Here is a 15438-nt window from a genome sequence, read left to right on the forward strand (position 1 = left end):
CCAATAAGCATATGTAGCATGACCAGATGCCTTTCATAGTCAGCTGGTTCATTGTTTGAAAAGCTTTGCTTTAAAATCCACAAAGATTGCTAACAGATGCATTTTTTGGCTGGAGAGGGAGAAAAACCTTGCTTAAACAAAAGTGTGTTGTGATTGGAACTAAAAAGGTAATTACCTTTAAAGACACAAACTATAAATATTTCCTATTGAAAAATACCCCCAGCCATGCAAAGAGCCTGTTTCTCTTGGTCAGCCTGAGCAAATGACACCTGAGATGATATTTCAACCTGCTGCTGCAATAACAGCAGGTATATCTGGATTCCCAGGGGCTATGAAACACTTCTCATCCATCCCAGGTGACCCAGGAGCATGGCAAAATGCCAAGATATTTTTTCCTCCTCCCCTTGCATGCCATCTTTGTTGGCTTTTGCTCTTAGTTCTGTTACTGCAGGAAAAAGAAATAAAATTAAAAGGTATGGTTTTTAAATGAAGGAAATAGCAACACAAGTCCCATGAATGAGCTGCAGGACTGAGCAGGACAAGTGGAAGAGCAATGTGGAAAGAGAAGGTCTCTGGAAGGAGAAGGTGAAAAGTCACAGTTGGAGAGGAAAGAGGCTGTCTGGCTGGGAAATACAGTACTACTGGGGAGCCATCATTCATTTCCCTATTTATCACATTATTCCTCATTCTCTGCAAAAGCACCACAACCACTGAGTTCTCCTAATGCAAAGGGATCCTGGTTTTCTATCTCATGTGTGGCAAATTTTAGATGCAAGTTTTGCTTGCAGGGGACAGCTTAACACTGCTGAGAGGTATGCAGCCAGCGTCAGCTACGCCAGCAGGTTTTCAACACAAGCTTAATGAGTACAGCATCACTTCACATCCCCGCAGGTCATTTTTTCCCTACCCCGGCTTTACAGATGCTCAGAGAGCTTGGACAAAGCAAAAGGGAGGGGGAGAGAGCCAGACTCTGCATTCGCATGAGCTGGTTTTCGCTACCAAACCCTTCCACCCAGTTATTTATGCTGAACCTGAACACCCCTCTATCTACCCAGATTTTGAGGCTCAAAAAATCACCCATCAAGCTGCTTTAATAGCTTGATGTTAACATACGGCTGGCAGTAACCAAACCTCCTGCTACAGACTAAGTGCAAAGTGTTAATTATTAACTCCCTTTGGAGCATGGCTTTCTGACAAAGGCCATCCTGAATCATCCTCTTCCACTGAAGCAAACCCACAGCCAAAAAAACAGTAAAGCTGGAAACCCTCCTGCTTCCTCCCTGCGCTTCTGACCAATATCCTCTCCTGGAGAGCAGGACCAGCAGGGAGTGAAATATTTCAGGATGAGGTATGAAAAGAGTCATGGTCCAGAAATACCACTTCTAAAAACAGATTTAATCCCACCATTAATGCATCCCCACCTTTGCATTTTCCTGCTTTATTACAGCTGTAGATGGGGCTGTCGACTTCAAAGAAGGTCTCTAATAATCCTTAAATCTCACTCCTGACCAACACACCGCACGGCTGCTGGACTGACTTCAGTTCCCATTTGGGTTGCTGCCAACTAGCTTGCCAGCCCCCATCATGAGATGCTTTTGATCTCTCTGCCCTACCCCAAGCATCACAGGCTGATGTAAGTAAGGCAGGACCATGAAGAGCTCATCTAGTGAAACCTCCCGCTCCAAACAGGGGCAGAGTTAAGGCCAGACCCAGTGTCTCCATGGATGGAGAATCAGGGAGGATAAAACCTTCACACTACCAAGCTGATACTGTGGGCTGGGATAAAAACAGCTGCTTGCAGGGCAGAGAAACCAGGATATGGGGCTGCAGGCCAGTGTGAAATACTCCAGAGAAGAAAACATGCCTGGGGAATAGCCCGTTTTCCCTTATATCCTTTCAACGAGCACTGCCAAGGCCAGCTGCTGCCAGGTCCCTTTCCAGGACAACCCACCACAACAAAATGTCTCATTTTGGTCACCTTTTACCACATCTTGCCCACCATGGGAATATATAAAACATACCACAACTGGCATGTGCTCTGAAGAGCAGAATATGGTGCATGACACCGAAGGCAAAGCAGAAGCATCAAACACAGCACACGACAGCAGGGAATGTGCTCAAAGGACAGATATTCAGATGCTTTCTGTGCTGCACACCCCTTTGCCATCAATGGATGCAGGAGAGTACCCTGGTTGCATGGGCTATGGCCATTGCATAAGATATTTTGGAGCCCAGCAGAGCTGGTTTTTGAGGAACCAGCAATAGGCTGGGCAGTGTTTCTGTCCAGCCTCATGCTGCTCTTTTGAGGCATGGCTCATTGCTACTGGTCTCAGCCATTGCAGGGGGAGCACAGCAACCAGCAGGAAAATGCTAAAAATTAGGAATACCAAAAACTGGAGGCTTTGAGACTCTGACTGAAGTCAGCTCATTCTTTACAGTCTTTTTCCAACAGAATCCAAAACTGGCAGCAGAGGAAATAGGAAAGAAATTGCTCAGGGGACAATTTTGGATGCTTGGTAAGTCAGGCAGCTGTCTGCGATGGATGACCTTTGCCAGCCCCTTGGGACTCCCCAGGTGAAACTGGGTGTTACCAGCATCTCAAACAACAACATGCTATTAAGTACAGGCAGGCCAAAAGGTTTGGGTATATCCTGAGCCTTTCAAATCACCACAGAGACTGTAGCCAAGGCAGGGAAGTAGGACTACTGTCCTGTCTCCAGCTTCACTACCCCAGCCAAAACCCAGCCACTGCTCACAGCTGGAGAACCCCAGCCCCTCTTGTTGATGCCAAGATACCATGTAAGTGATTTGTCCTCATAAAAACATATGTACACAGTAGGATACCATAGGCTGCTGGGGTAGCCTCATCACACAGAAGCAGGACTGCCTAGAGCCTGCCATGTCTAGAGACACGACCTCCAGCCCATGTGATTCCTGGTTTCTTCCACTGCAGGAGCCTCTTTTGGTACAGTCTTGCTTATTTTTAATTAAAAAGCAGGAGAAAAGCATTAGTCTCCAGCAGTACATCTCCTTCACAGCAAGCAGTGGCATATATGCTCTGCAGCTCACAGAAATGGCATCACAAATAGGGAAGGAGAGGAACGAGGACCAGAGCATTATGGCAGCCAGGATGAAGCCTTGGATGGGTGCCTGTTTCAGGGACCTCTGAGGATGCCACAGGGCGCTTTTGTGGTTCCCTCTGCAAGCATGAGTTTTGCAGCACAGCTTTTAAAAAAACACAAGGGCCAGGAGGTGCTGGAACAGGAAAGAGGCACCATCAGCCCCATCTAAACCCTTCCTCAGGAGATTAGATAGCATGTAATCTCCACTCAAAATAATAATTGCGTGGCTTTGCCTGATTTAAGTCTCTGTTGTCTCCCCTTATCCAGATGCACCAGGGCACAGCTCTGCTTATCTGACAGGCAGTGACGAGCAAGCATCCTCTGCCCATTTTCTTGTTGATTCAGACCAGTGCCTGTAATTTGTTAACATCTCTCCTCCCCTCTGATTTAAATCTCGGGCATGGCAGGCCTCTGTCTAACAATAATACAGGGATTTCAGGGGTATTTATGAGAGGCTTAAAACTTAATCCTACATGAGCAAGGTAAGCCTGCTCTTGGCCCAAAACACGGCTGGAAAATCTGGTGCCATTGCTACAGCAGGAGAAAAGAGGCATTAATGGCAGCGAGTGCTCTTTGAGCAGGGCCAGGCGACTGCCAGCACTGCCGAGCCAACTCCTGCAGCCAGGTTAGGGGATGCAGTGGTGAATTTGCGAACTGAATCACAGAATGCTTTGAGTTGAAAAGGACCTTTAAAGGTCATTTAGTCCACTCCCTCTGCAATGAGCAGGAACGTCTTTACAATTATCCCAAACAAACTGAGGGAGAAAGGTTGTGAGGCAGTCTGCTCTATCCTGGATGGACCATGAGAGCTGGCAACAGCATCGCTGCATGCCACAACTGTGAACCTGTCCAGAGGCACCAGACTTTGGCCACCCAGGCACTGATTTACTGGCAGGAATACAAACAAACCTTAGTTCTTGAACTTTATCTAAATTGTGATGCAACCAAGCTCAAACATCAACATATCTCTGCACTGGGAAGATGTCTGTGCATGGTTTCAGCTTAAGAAACACAGCCACGGGGCAACATCTCAGAGTGGATGCATCATGCTGGGAGATGGGCCCACAGATCAGTGACTCGCATCAACCCATTTCTTATCAGTGGTATCTCAGTTACACCCGTGAGCCTAGAGCCCTTCATTGCCCCAAGGGTGACACATCTTACCCTAAAAGCAAGCACCACCAGGTCAAATCACCTGCGGTGGCACAGCTTCCCCAGTGCACTTTACATTTGAGCATTCCTCCAGGAAGAGCTGGTAGGAGGACAAAAACCATGCCCAAGCCTGTTTCATGGCAGCAAACTGGAAACCCAGCAGAGGGGAAGGCTTTCAGGCAGACTATAATCAGTTCCCCAGACATCAGCAGAGAAGAACATCTCCTCTCCACCCTGAATGGGAGGAAGAGGGCTCAGCCCCCAAACACAGAGCAGATGGGTCTCTTACTTTCTTCTTGCTGCAGTAGATCTGCCACTTCTTCTCTGCTGGCAGCGCGAACATGGCCTCTCTATGCTTGTCCGTGAGGTCAAGTTCATCCTGGAGGGGGGAAAAAAACCCACAGAACATGTAACATGAGTACACAAATGGGCAACAGCACAGACACAACCCCCCCAGTAGGCAGTGTAAATCAATGTGGTGCCACACAACAGCAGTGGCCCTGCAGCAGCTCCCCGTGACTATCAATTTGTCAGGACAATGATGCTAATTATCATCCTGCTGTTGCTGACCTCCCCTTGACTCCTGAGCTGCAGCCAGCTGCTGCAAGGATGGGGCTGCAAACCTCCCTGCCTCCTTCCTCTGGGACATCACCTTCACTGCTTTTAAAGGCAGCAAGCGCTTTAGAATGGATTTCCATCAAGCCGTTAGAGCTGCCCACAAGATAACCTTGCACAGAGGACCAAGAGCTCCAGACTGCACCTAAGACACGTACAGTGAAGAACAATTCAAATAGGATCTTTCTTTTTTACCACCACAGATAACTGCTCACTGAGCATCCTGAGTGGTCCAGCCCATTTCCATTGCTGACACCCTCATATCATCAAAAACTGTGGGAGTTTTTCTGGCTTTTGGTTTGTTTTTCTAGAACTAAAAATAGAAAGCTCTTTTCCTAATATCTATAGTTCATGAAGAGGGACATCCTCTCCATGAAAACCGGACTATATATTGGCTAGCAGAGATAAAGGTGTTTACTGGCTGGAACCTTTATTAGTTTATGTGACGTTATTTTAAAGGACACATCCATTTGCAACTTGGAGGCTCAGTTAGCAGTGTGCCCTCCGTCAGTATTATCAAAACCTCATCGCTTTCTGGTGCTAGATGTAGGTCAAAGCTTTTATCAGTGAACTAAATAAAACATTCAGTCAGGGCTGGGAGGCTCATTGCTAAAGCCAACAACAATCTTACAACCATGGATGTCTCTTAAAATCACCACCACCAGTGACAACCCTCATGCTGGAGGGGTATTGGTTCAGCAGTGGGAGTGCTGGAGATGCTGCAGAAGGTCACAGGGGAGCCCTGCCAACTCATCCCACCCAGCCAGCGGATTTAAGTAAGAGGATCCCCATTAAAAATTACACAATTCCAGCAGCTAAAAGAAAGAAAAAAAAAGTAAGGATACCGCATGAAGACCCATTAAAGTTTCCCTGCCTGAAAAATAATGCTAACCAACTAAAGCTGGTGGCCCCTGGTACTCCAGGGGGTACCAATCAAAGGTAAAAGCCCCATTTGCTAAAGGCTGAGCAAGACGCCTATGGGGAAAGATGGGTCCCTGCATCAGCAAGCCTGCAGGCCACAAAGAAATTCAGCTGATCTAATTAAAGCTCATATTGCATCCAGTAGCCAACGGAGCCTTCAGCTATCTTATAACCCAAACCCAAGGGCCCTCCAGCACAACATGCAGTGATGGAGGGCTACCAGCGGTCCTGAACATCTCAGAAAGGCTTATACATCCATTTCAGGTATTGATTTAACTTCTCAATGAAATTACTCCTCAAAAGGACAGGTGTTGTGGAGCTTTTACCATTATGTATGCATGGAGGAGCTTTGCTTCTCCCTTGACATCTTCCCCACATATCAACTGACTCTACAAACCACAGTGCTGCACAGAACTGACATCAGTGGAGCTCTGGAAGCAGACTTGCAAGACACCCTTGCAACAGAAATAAACATGCTGTTGCGACAGAGACTTGGGAAGAAGCGAGGACTGAGAAAGCCTGAGCCCAATCTGAGACACCTTTCCTGCTCCTGCACCCAGGGAGGATAACCTGGCTTAAGGACTCCTCCAATGAACACTGCTTTCAAACCTCCTTACAATTTGGGAGGTCAGGGATTCATATCCAGCAACTGACCTCCTTAGCCTCAGGCAAGCCTTTCCACCCTTCCATGCCTCAAAACTGAAACCGCACTCAATGTCCCTTGCTGTTGTCTCATCCGGCTATGAGCCGGTCAGACATCCAAGCTCTGCTTCCACCCCAGTTCTGCATGTCTAAAGGCAGCAAATGGGACAACACCTGACACAGGGACCCAGATGAAATGCAGCTGATCGGAAAAGTGCATCCCAGAATGTGGGAGAGGACTAGCATCTCCTGATGAGTATTTACCTCTATGGTAAGGGTTTGAGTAAGCACAGGAAAGTGCTTCCTCTGTGACCCTGCTTCCCTGCCATGTAAATCTGGGATTCAGGCATGAAAACACCAGCCACACACATCTGTACTTAGGTCCTTAGAAAAATGTTCACTGAAACTTTCAAAATACCAATATCTTAAAAATACAACTTGTGCACGCATGGAGATTTGTTAATGGAGAAAAAAATCCCTAAACTTAGCTGAAGCCTAAGCAGAAGCAAGGAGGGATAAAGCAGAACACTATATTAGGTGCTGTTACATGACAACATGCAAACACATCCAAAAAGTTGGAGAATTGCTTCTGAGTCTCACACAGCACGTTTCACTGTGCCCGAGCTCTTACATGTTCAGCCATTGCAGACCTGCATCACTCAGCAACCCCTACTTAATGATATCTTACAGGACGCTTGGGAAAGGTGTTTATATAAATATTACGTGGTACCCAGTGAATAAGAAAATCACCATAACCAAACAGATTGTTATTCTGCGCTCTAACAGTGACTTAACCCTGAGGAGTCAGGTCTTCACTGGTCTTATGTGCATGGGGATTCCCACACCCACCTCAAGCCATTCACTTACTGATGGGTATCTCAGTACCCTTTGGCCCCAGGCAGAGTGCTCAGAAACTGCCCTTCAAAAGGCTGAGATAGGACAGGAACATCAGACATTTCCTGGGGGCTCACAGCCCACCATACAAATGCAGCTCTGACAAAGCCTGTAGCAGCAAATGCAGGGTGGAGTTATAGTACAGCAGAGAAGCTGTGCACAACCTCAAACCTCTATGTGCCTTCAATTAATAATCATGAGCTTAATAATTAGGTGATTCTAACTGGCAATTAATTTTATAGGCCATCTGCATGCCATGCACTCCTGCTACAGCACGCAATATTGGCAGCTGTTGAAGAGTGAGAAGATAACCAGTGGCTCGGGGTCCATCACCCCTGCACCCCTCATTCCTCACTGTAGCCTCACCTTTCACAGCTCTGCCTCTTCCACCTGGATGCCTCCCATTAACGCAATCTGCCAACTTCACTATTTTAAACTTTTTTTTGGAATCTGGTCAAAGGCATATAAAATAACAGCCTCATTTTGCTACCAAAAGGAAGTCTCTGCCCAGAGTGTTTTTACTGGAAAGAGATATGCAACTCTTAAATATTTGCCCCGTACAGTTAAACTATTCACCTTTAGATCAGGAAACATGTTTTCACATTAAATATTCATTTAAATATGATTCAAAACCAAACTCATAGGGAGATTTGATTCTCAGTGTGTATTTGTTATTTCTAGGAAGTAAAATACTTCCATGCAGCTTGCTTTGCTGACGGCTCTCTGTTCAAGCCAGGCAAACCTCCCCCTCTGAACACAGCACAAGCTTCAGTGAAGGTGATTCCACACCATTCTCCTAAAGCTACCTTAGAAACCAGTGGCTCAGCTCAGCATGCTGTGAGAACAATTTCATGGGCCAAAGCTTTTATCAAGTAATCTATACCTTTCCCTTGGAGGACACACAGTGGCAGATGTTCCCATGGTCTGTACCTCCCCAGGCTGGCAACTGAGTAGTACGAGAAACTCTGGCCACCAGAGGTCTTCTGGTTCGACCCCCTGATCCAACAAGGCCATCTAGAGCCATTGCCCAAGACAATGCCCAGATGGATTCTGAATATCTCCAAGGAGGGAGACTCCACCACCTCTCTGTTTTTTCAGCCACTGTAGTCTCCAACTACCTTCTCAATGCAAAGCCAGAGCAAGCAGAAAAGCGAGGCACTGAACCTGGAAGAAATGCTTGATCCTTCCAGCAGAAAAGGCATCAAGTCCAGCCCCAGATTGACAGCATATCACAGAACCACAGAATCACAGAATCATAGAATAGTTAGGGTTGGAAAGGACCTTAAGATCATCTAGTTCCAACCCCCCTGCCATGGGCAGGGACACCCCACACTAGACCATGCTACCCAAGGCCTCATCCAACCTGGCCTTGAACACCACCAAGGATGGAGCACTCACAACCTCCCTGGGCAACCCATTCCAGTGCCTCACCACCCTCTCAGTAAAGAATTTCTTCCTTATATCCAATCTAAACTTCTCCTGTTTAAGTTTGAACCCGTTACCCCTTGTCCTGTCACTACAGTCCCTGATGAACAGTCCCTCCCCAGCATCCTTGTAGGCCCCCTTCAGATACTGGAAGACTGCTATGAGGTCTCCACGCAGCCTTCTCTTCTCCAGGCTGAACAGACCCAACTGTCTCAGCCTATCTTCATACGGGAGGTGCTCCAGTCCCCTGATCATCCTCGTGGCCCTCCTCTGGACTTGTTCCAACAGTTCCATGTCCTTTTGATGTTGAGGACACCAGAACTGCACACAATACTCCAAGTGAGGTCTCACGAGAGCAGAGTAGAGGGGCAGGATCACCTCCTTCAACCTGCTGGTCATGCTCCTCTTGATGCAGCCCAGGATACGGTTGGCTTTCTGGGCTGCGAGCGCACACTGAAGCCGGCTCATGTTCATTTTCTCATCAACCAACACCCCCAAGTCCTCCTCTGCAGGGCTGCTCTGAATCTCTTCTGTGCCCAACCTGTAGCTGTGCCTGGAATTGCTGCGACCCAGGTGTAGGACCTTGCACTTGTCATGGTTAAACTTCATAAGGTTGGCATCAGCCCACCTCACAAGCATGTCAAGGTCCCTCTGGATGGCATCCCTTCCCTCCGGTGTATCAACAGAACCACACAGCTTGGTGTCATCACAAACTTGCTGAGGGCGCACTCAGTGTAAGCTCCTGACACTTCGCCCATGCCACGGTGGATGTTTTAATGAGCATCTTCCACAGGGCAATAGCCTCAGGCTTTAATGGGGGCAACAGCAGGAGGCCAACAGGATAGCTTGACTTCAGAAATGACTTCCAGAATAGACTCTCAGAGATTGGTAAGCCCAAGGGCTGCTCACCCACACTGCAACACTTCAGCACAACCATCACAGGTTCCTCCTCTACGTAGAATCATAGAATGGTTTGGGTTGGAAACATCCCACAGATCCCACAGGCCACCAAACATTCTGCAAGAAGTAGTTGGGGAATAGGGACTAAGTAAGGGACAATTCCCTATACAGGTCTGCACCCCCAAAATATCTTCAGAGATTGTACGAAAAAAGGTGAAAACTTCTGAGTCTAATGCACTTTCCTGGCTAATAAACGGTGTAACTGTAACACACAGAGGAGATGAGGAGAAGCAAAGAGGTCATCCATTGCCATAACTGAAATTAAAAAAAAAATAATTAAAACTTGCTGGCTTGTTCTTAGTTTCATATATATGTGTGTGTATGTATATACACACACATACATACATACAGAAACCAGATAAATAAATGACAAACATAATAAAGAGCAAGTGAATTTACTCCTGACAGATGGAGAGAGTTTAGAAACTTCCGTGAGACCACAGTATGTAAAGGCAAAGGTCTGCATTCTCAAATAAAGCATGAGAGATCCAAGATTATTCAGAAAAAGAAAAAAAAAAAACAAATAAAACACAACCAACCAACCAAAAAATACCAAAACCCAAAAAAAACAAAACAACAAAAAAACACCCCAAACAAGCAGGAACTTTTGGGCAACATCTGGATTAACTGTCACAGCATGGGATTTTAAAATTGAATAAATGGCCTCTTGAAGCCTGCAGCAGCTTCCTTTCTCAGGGGTCACATCGCTTTTTCACTCTCTTCCAGGCATTCTTCTCCGAGTTCATCAATTTGCTTTATCCCAGAACGCTGCAGTGTCAAGGGAAATGGCAATCAGCATTTTTCCCCTCAGTTCCTCATCTAATCATCTTCCGCTCCACGAATGTGCTGCCCACACAGCCGACTGCCTGCCCGCTCTGCTGCCTGCCTGCCCGCCCTGCTGCCTGCCTGCCCTGCCTGCCCGCCCTGCTGCCTGCCTGCCCTGCCTGCCTGCCCTGCTGGTGTGCCACAACCTTCACCTCACAATCCATCCTGCTTTGCTCATTATTTTATTTAAAGCTCGTTTCTGAAGAAGGAGGCTTATTAATCAGTGGCTGTTACAGTGCAAACAACTAACCACCTTCACACACATCCTGCACCACTGGAGGACCTCCTCTATCTGCAACATTTATTTAGGCGATTACAATTCTCAACATACACAGATTTATCTTTGCTTGTTTTGGTTTTTGGGGTTTTTTTTAATAGGAAAGTGGTGAACGAAGTCTTTTGGCTTTAGGATTAGTAACAAAAATACCTCTTCCCTAGCACACATCTTTTCAGCCATAGTACCCTGAGAACTTCAAAACAACCCCTCAGGCAAACTGACCCCAGCCAATATTATCACTGTTTATTTTTAATTTACCCACGACAACCTGCAGCTGGAACTACAGAACACAAAAAAAATCAACTATTCATATCTCGTAATGAATAATCGTAATAGAAGATTTTTGTTAATTTTGCCTTTATCATTTAATGAATATTTTTAATAAAGGAAATTCCCTAGAGCAAGGAAATGAGAAGCAGCAACAAGGAATAACATGTATAGCACTTCAAAGTGCTTACACATAATCAACCACCTCCCACATTTTTAGTCCCAGACTGGAAAAGACCCCAATCCACCCTGCTCTGCAGTTCTCAGTTACTGACCTGAGCACATTGGACAGATGTAATAAAACATACATTCCTTTCTTCTTCTGCAAGAAAGATTATGGCCATCAATAGCTGATTTAGCTCTTCAATAAACTCTAGCTGCAGCTGGTTCATGTTCCCATCAGTTCAAACACCTGACTGAGGCAGACAGCATGTCATGCTTTAATATCATTTAATTAATTACTTTAATAGGCTAAAAGTTTTAAAGTTGTTCATATTGCAATAGTAGTGCATTTAAAAAGGAAAGCACGCACTTAGGCTTCTAGGTCTTTTCAGTTGTTGTACATATGTGTATATATCGATAACTCCATATAGACTTTTTTTTTTCCAATTTATTCAGCTTGGCCTTCTGTGACCTTTTCACCAACATCACTGGAAAACCTTTCCCCCATTTTAATTAACACAGGGTACTCTTTCAGCCTGAGTTATTGATCTATGCTATTTTACCCTGAAGAACACCCTCTTGATTTAGAAGCCCTGCATGTGGATGGCCAGTGCACTTTTTCCACACAACTGAATATAAACTCTGAAAACAGAAAGATAAGATGTATTGGCTCATTATTTACTACTGTGATAGTTAAAATGGATTAAATCCAACCAACCACAGCTGGATATGACCTGTCCTTTGGTGGGTGCACCCACAGACAGCTGGTGAAGAAATACGAAGGTTTCAGACTGGATTTCCAACCTATTTACAGATCTAAAGAAGCAGCTCCCTTTTTAATTGGTTTTTAGATACCACCTCTGCTGCTGGCATCCCTGAATGCTACTGAAGTTAGAAGTTAAGCCAACAAGTCAAGTGTGGCTTCAGATGTCCCCTGCCTGACAGGGACGCTTGTGTACGAAAGCTGTGCATGGTTGGTCTGGGGCTAAACTGCTCCAAGGTTATCACACATAACACATGGAAAGGGCTTCAAAAAGGGGCTGGATGGGAAAGAGTGGCTGCAAAGCCTCATGCCAACTCAATTCCGAAAGCTTCACAAGGTGTTCAACCGCTCACAGGACCTGAAGGATGTAACTGAGGGACACAGGAGCCAGCTACATCCTAATGCTGATGGGCAACATAAGATGGAAATGGACTCCTTCCATAGTCATAGTTTGTATGGGACAATTGGTCCTCATTTCCACACAACTCTCGCTTTAGTCACACCCGGCATCCCTTTTAAGAACTCAATCAGGTGCAAAGCTGCCAAAAGCTGGTCTCAGTGATGCTTGAATGCTAAGGAATGCCCAGACTTTGCTGGTGACAGACACTACATGAGAATGAACAGCTTTTATTTGTATCTGCAAATGGACATGAAATAGGCATGGGCTATTGCCTGCAGGAACACTTCCTGCTGAGGCTGGTGATGAAGCACAACCTACATGCTCAATCCTGATCGTAACTCCAGCAACACCACTCAGCGACCAAGCAGTCAGGAAGACCACTGCTGGGGCAGATTCCTCATTCAATGAGCCTGATACCTTTCATGGTGACCTGTGCCAGAAACACTTGGAATCAGTGCTAGCCGAAAACCTGAATGCCCTAATTAAGGTCACTGATGTGCTACACAGTGAGCTGCCCATGCATCTCCCAAGGATGTGGCATCCTCTTTTATGAAGTGCAAAGTGGAACGCATTTAGCAGGTACCATATAATTTTTCTACTTCAGCTGTACTTCTTCTGGAAACAAAAGGGTTTCTTATGTGCCTGCTGCCTCCAGCTGGGGTTCACACTGTGCTATAACATGGCTCCTTTATAGAACTGCAGGTTGGAAACAACATGGTTTTTGGGCAAGTCCCCACGCTAGTTTGTACTTGTAACAGATACTGCAATTACACGAATGCTTCAGCTGAAATATAGCATTCCTTGGTGGATTACTTCATTCAGTTCCATGGAACACATGTAGGCAGAAAATCCTTATTTTCTCACTGAGTAGGTGTGCAACTTCTCTATCAGATGCCTACCGATCAAAACATGTTTAAGAGATTATCTGTGAGGGTGTAATGCCTCGAAGTGACAAAAACAAGCACCGTGATCAGCAGGCTGGAATAGGAGCGTGGCATGTCCAATGAGCAGAACCTGGCCATCCCAGTGAAAGTGTCCTTTGTACAGCACACAGTTCCCTGCAGAGTCAATTCAAAATCAGATATTACCAAATAATTTGGTTTTCCTCCTTAAAAGCGATTCATAAGCCAAGGGATCTTGGTTTTGGGACACAGTGGTGGGATGGGGTCAGGAGCCCCTTGCTGAGTGTCTGGCCCAGGATAGACTCTGCAGAAGGGGGTGTTCTGCCCAGGACACAAGGGCTACTGCAATCGTTTGGGTTTTTTTTCTGGGTACCAACTGCATGCTTTTCTTTGCAGGTATAGGGGAAAATGGCTTTGGCCACCATTCAGTGGTTCTCAAAATCCTGAAGTCCTTAATGCTGAAAAAACCAGGCGGGGAAAAAAACGACAGCTGACCTGCAAGCATGAAATACAAAGCCTGGCTTTGCAGCTGATTCCTCAGCTGTTACTTAAAAGCCATGTTGTTTTGCAAGCCCCAAAACCTCATACTTTCTCCTTATTGGATTAGAAACCAGGGGAAAAGCACATTATTCAAGTCCCTAAGTAAAACTGGATATGGCTAGCAACAAGCTCCCAATCCAGCACTGCTATTAGCAAGCACATAATGGTGCTCACACTGACCCCACCACCATTCTTTTCTTCACATTAGGGTTGTCTGCTCCTGTTCAAGCAGCATATAAAATAGCAATCATCCCAGCACACCAAGAGGGCAGGAGGGCATAGCTCTGCAGCACAGTTACACATGGAGCATCTTACCCAAGCATGCACATTGCGAGCCACAGACCGAGCACCTACCATGAAGCATTTCAAAGGTGACACAGAATCAATCTGTGTGACAGAAGATGCTATCTCCTAACAGATAGCATCCAACAGCAGCTCTGGTGAAATGCATTAGTTGCCCCACATACAGCAAAACCAAATGCTGTAATATATCTTGTAAGCTGTCAGAGACCCTTTAATGGTTCCTCAGGCTACAGAGTTTCCACTGGTTCATAAAGCAGCAGGGAGGGATGGAGCAGCCTTCCAGGCTGTGGGAGGAGAAGGCATAAAGCCCAGCACTTCAGAGACTCTGTGTGAATATCTCCCCACCAGCAAATCCCAGTGAAGGCAGTCATCAACCCCACACAACATCAGGTGCAAGGGTCTGCACCTGTCCTGAGCCCAGGGCCCTGGGGACACTGCACAGCCACTCACCCCCCCCGTGTCACCTCTCCAGGTCTCAAAAAACTTACCAGCTGCTGAAAGTCTGGGCAGAGGAACCTAGGGAAACCTGCTCTGGTTTCCTAGCCTAAAAATGGGCTGCTGCACATCACAGGCGGGATGCAGAGCTAGACAGATGCTGCTCTAATTTCTTCCAAGTCAGAGGTAAGAAGTCTGAGCAGCCCCATCGGGAGCAGTAACTGGAATTTCCTCAAAGCCCAGGTATTTGAGAGGAGGCACTCGCACAAGGATGGGGCAGCTCGAACAACCTGGTCTAGTGTAAGGTGCCCCTGCCCATGGGAGGGGTTTGGAACTACACGATCTTTAAGGTACCTTCCAACCCAAACCATTCTATGATTCTATGACAAGCCTTGAGGGGCAGCTGGGGGAGCGTGTCATCTGAGCCCATCCCTCCGCTAGTGGAAATGCAGGCTGGGAGCAAGGATGCAGGACCAGGAAAAGGCAGTACCTAACGCTCCAGGGGCCAGCAAAGCCACACCGGACCAGGCAGCTCCTCTGAGTATACAGGTGGTCTGAGTCACCTGAATATCACTCTCGTACTGCCAGGGTGGAGATGCTATTGCAACCTGCATCACTGGGAAGAGAGCCAGAGAGGGGTCCTGGGTCATGCTGGGGCTCCCACTGCCCTCTCCAGACCAAACCATTCAATCTCCCTGTGCCTCCACCCCCCAACCCAGCACACATCCCATGGGGCCAATGCACACCACCAAACACAGAGCGTTTCATTACAAACCCCAGAGCGACAAGGAGTGTTAAGCAGATATAAAGGACATCAGTCATTTACCCATCTG

The 15438-nt window shown here is 46.6% G+C and overlaps 1 protein-coding gene across 1 annotated transcript in view; it reads right to left on the minus strand.

The window, feature by feature from the left end:
• The window catches only part of DAAM1 (dishevelled associated activator of morphogenesis 1), an 84135-nt gene that overhangs the window by 40595 nt on the left and 28102 nt on the right, over positions 1-15438 (minus strand). Inside the window, exon 3 of the mRNA XM_080618521.1 lies at positions 4564-4653. Within this exon, the coding sequence (XP_080474647.1) occupies positions 4564-4653 (90 nt within the window). The remainder of the gene's footprint in view (positions 1-4563; positions 4654-15438) is intronic.

This window comes from Psittacula echo (assembly GCF_963264785.1).
Source record: "Psittacula echo genome assembly, chromosome: 5".
Taxonomy (NCBI): domain Eukaryota; kingdom Metazoa; phylum Chordata; class Aves; order Psittaciformes; family Psittacidae; genus Psittacula; species Psittacula echo.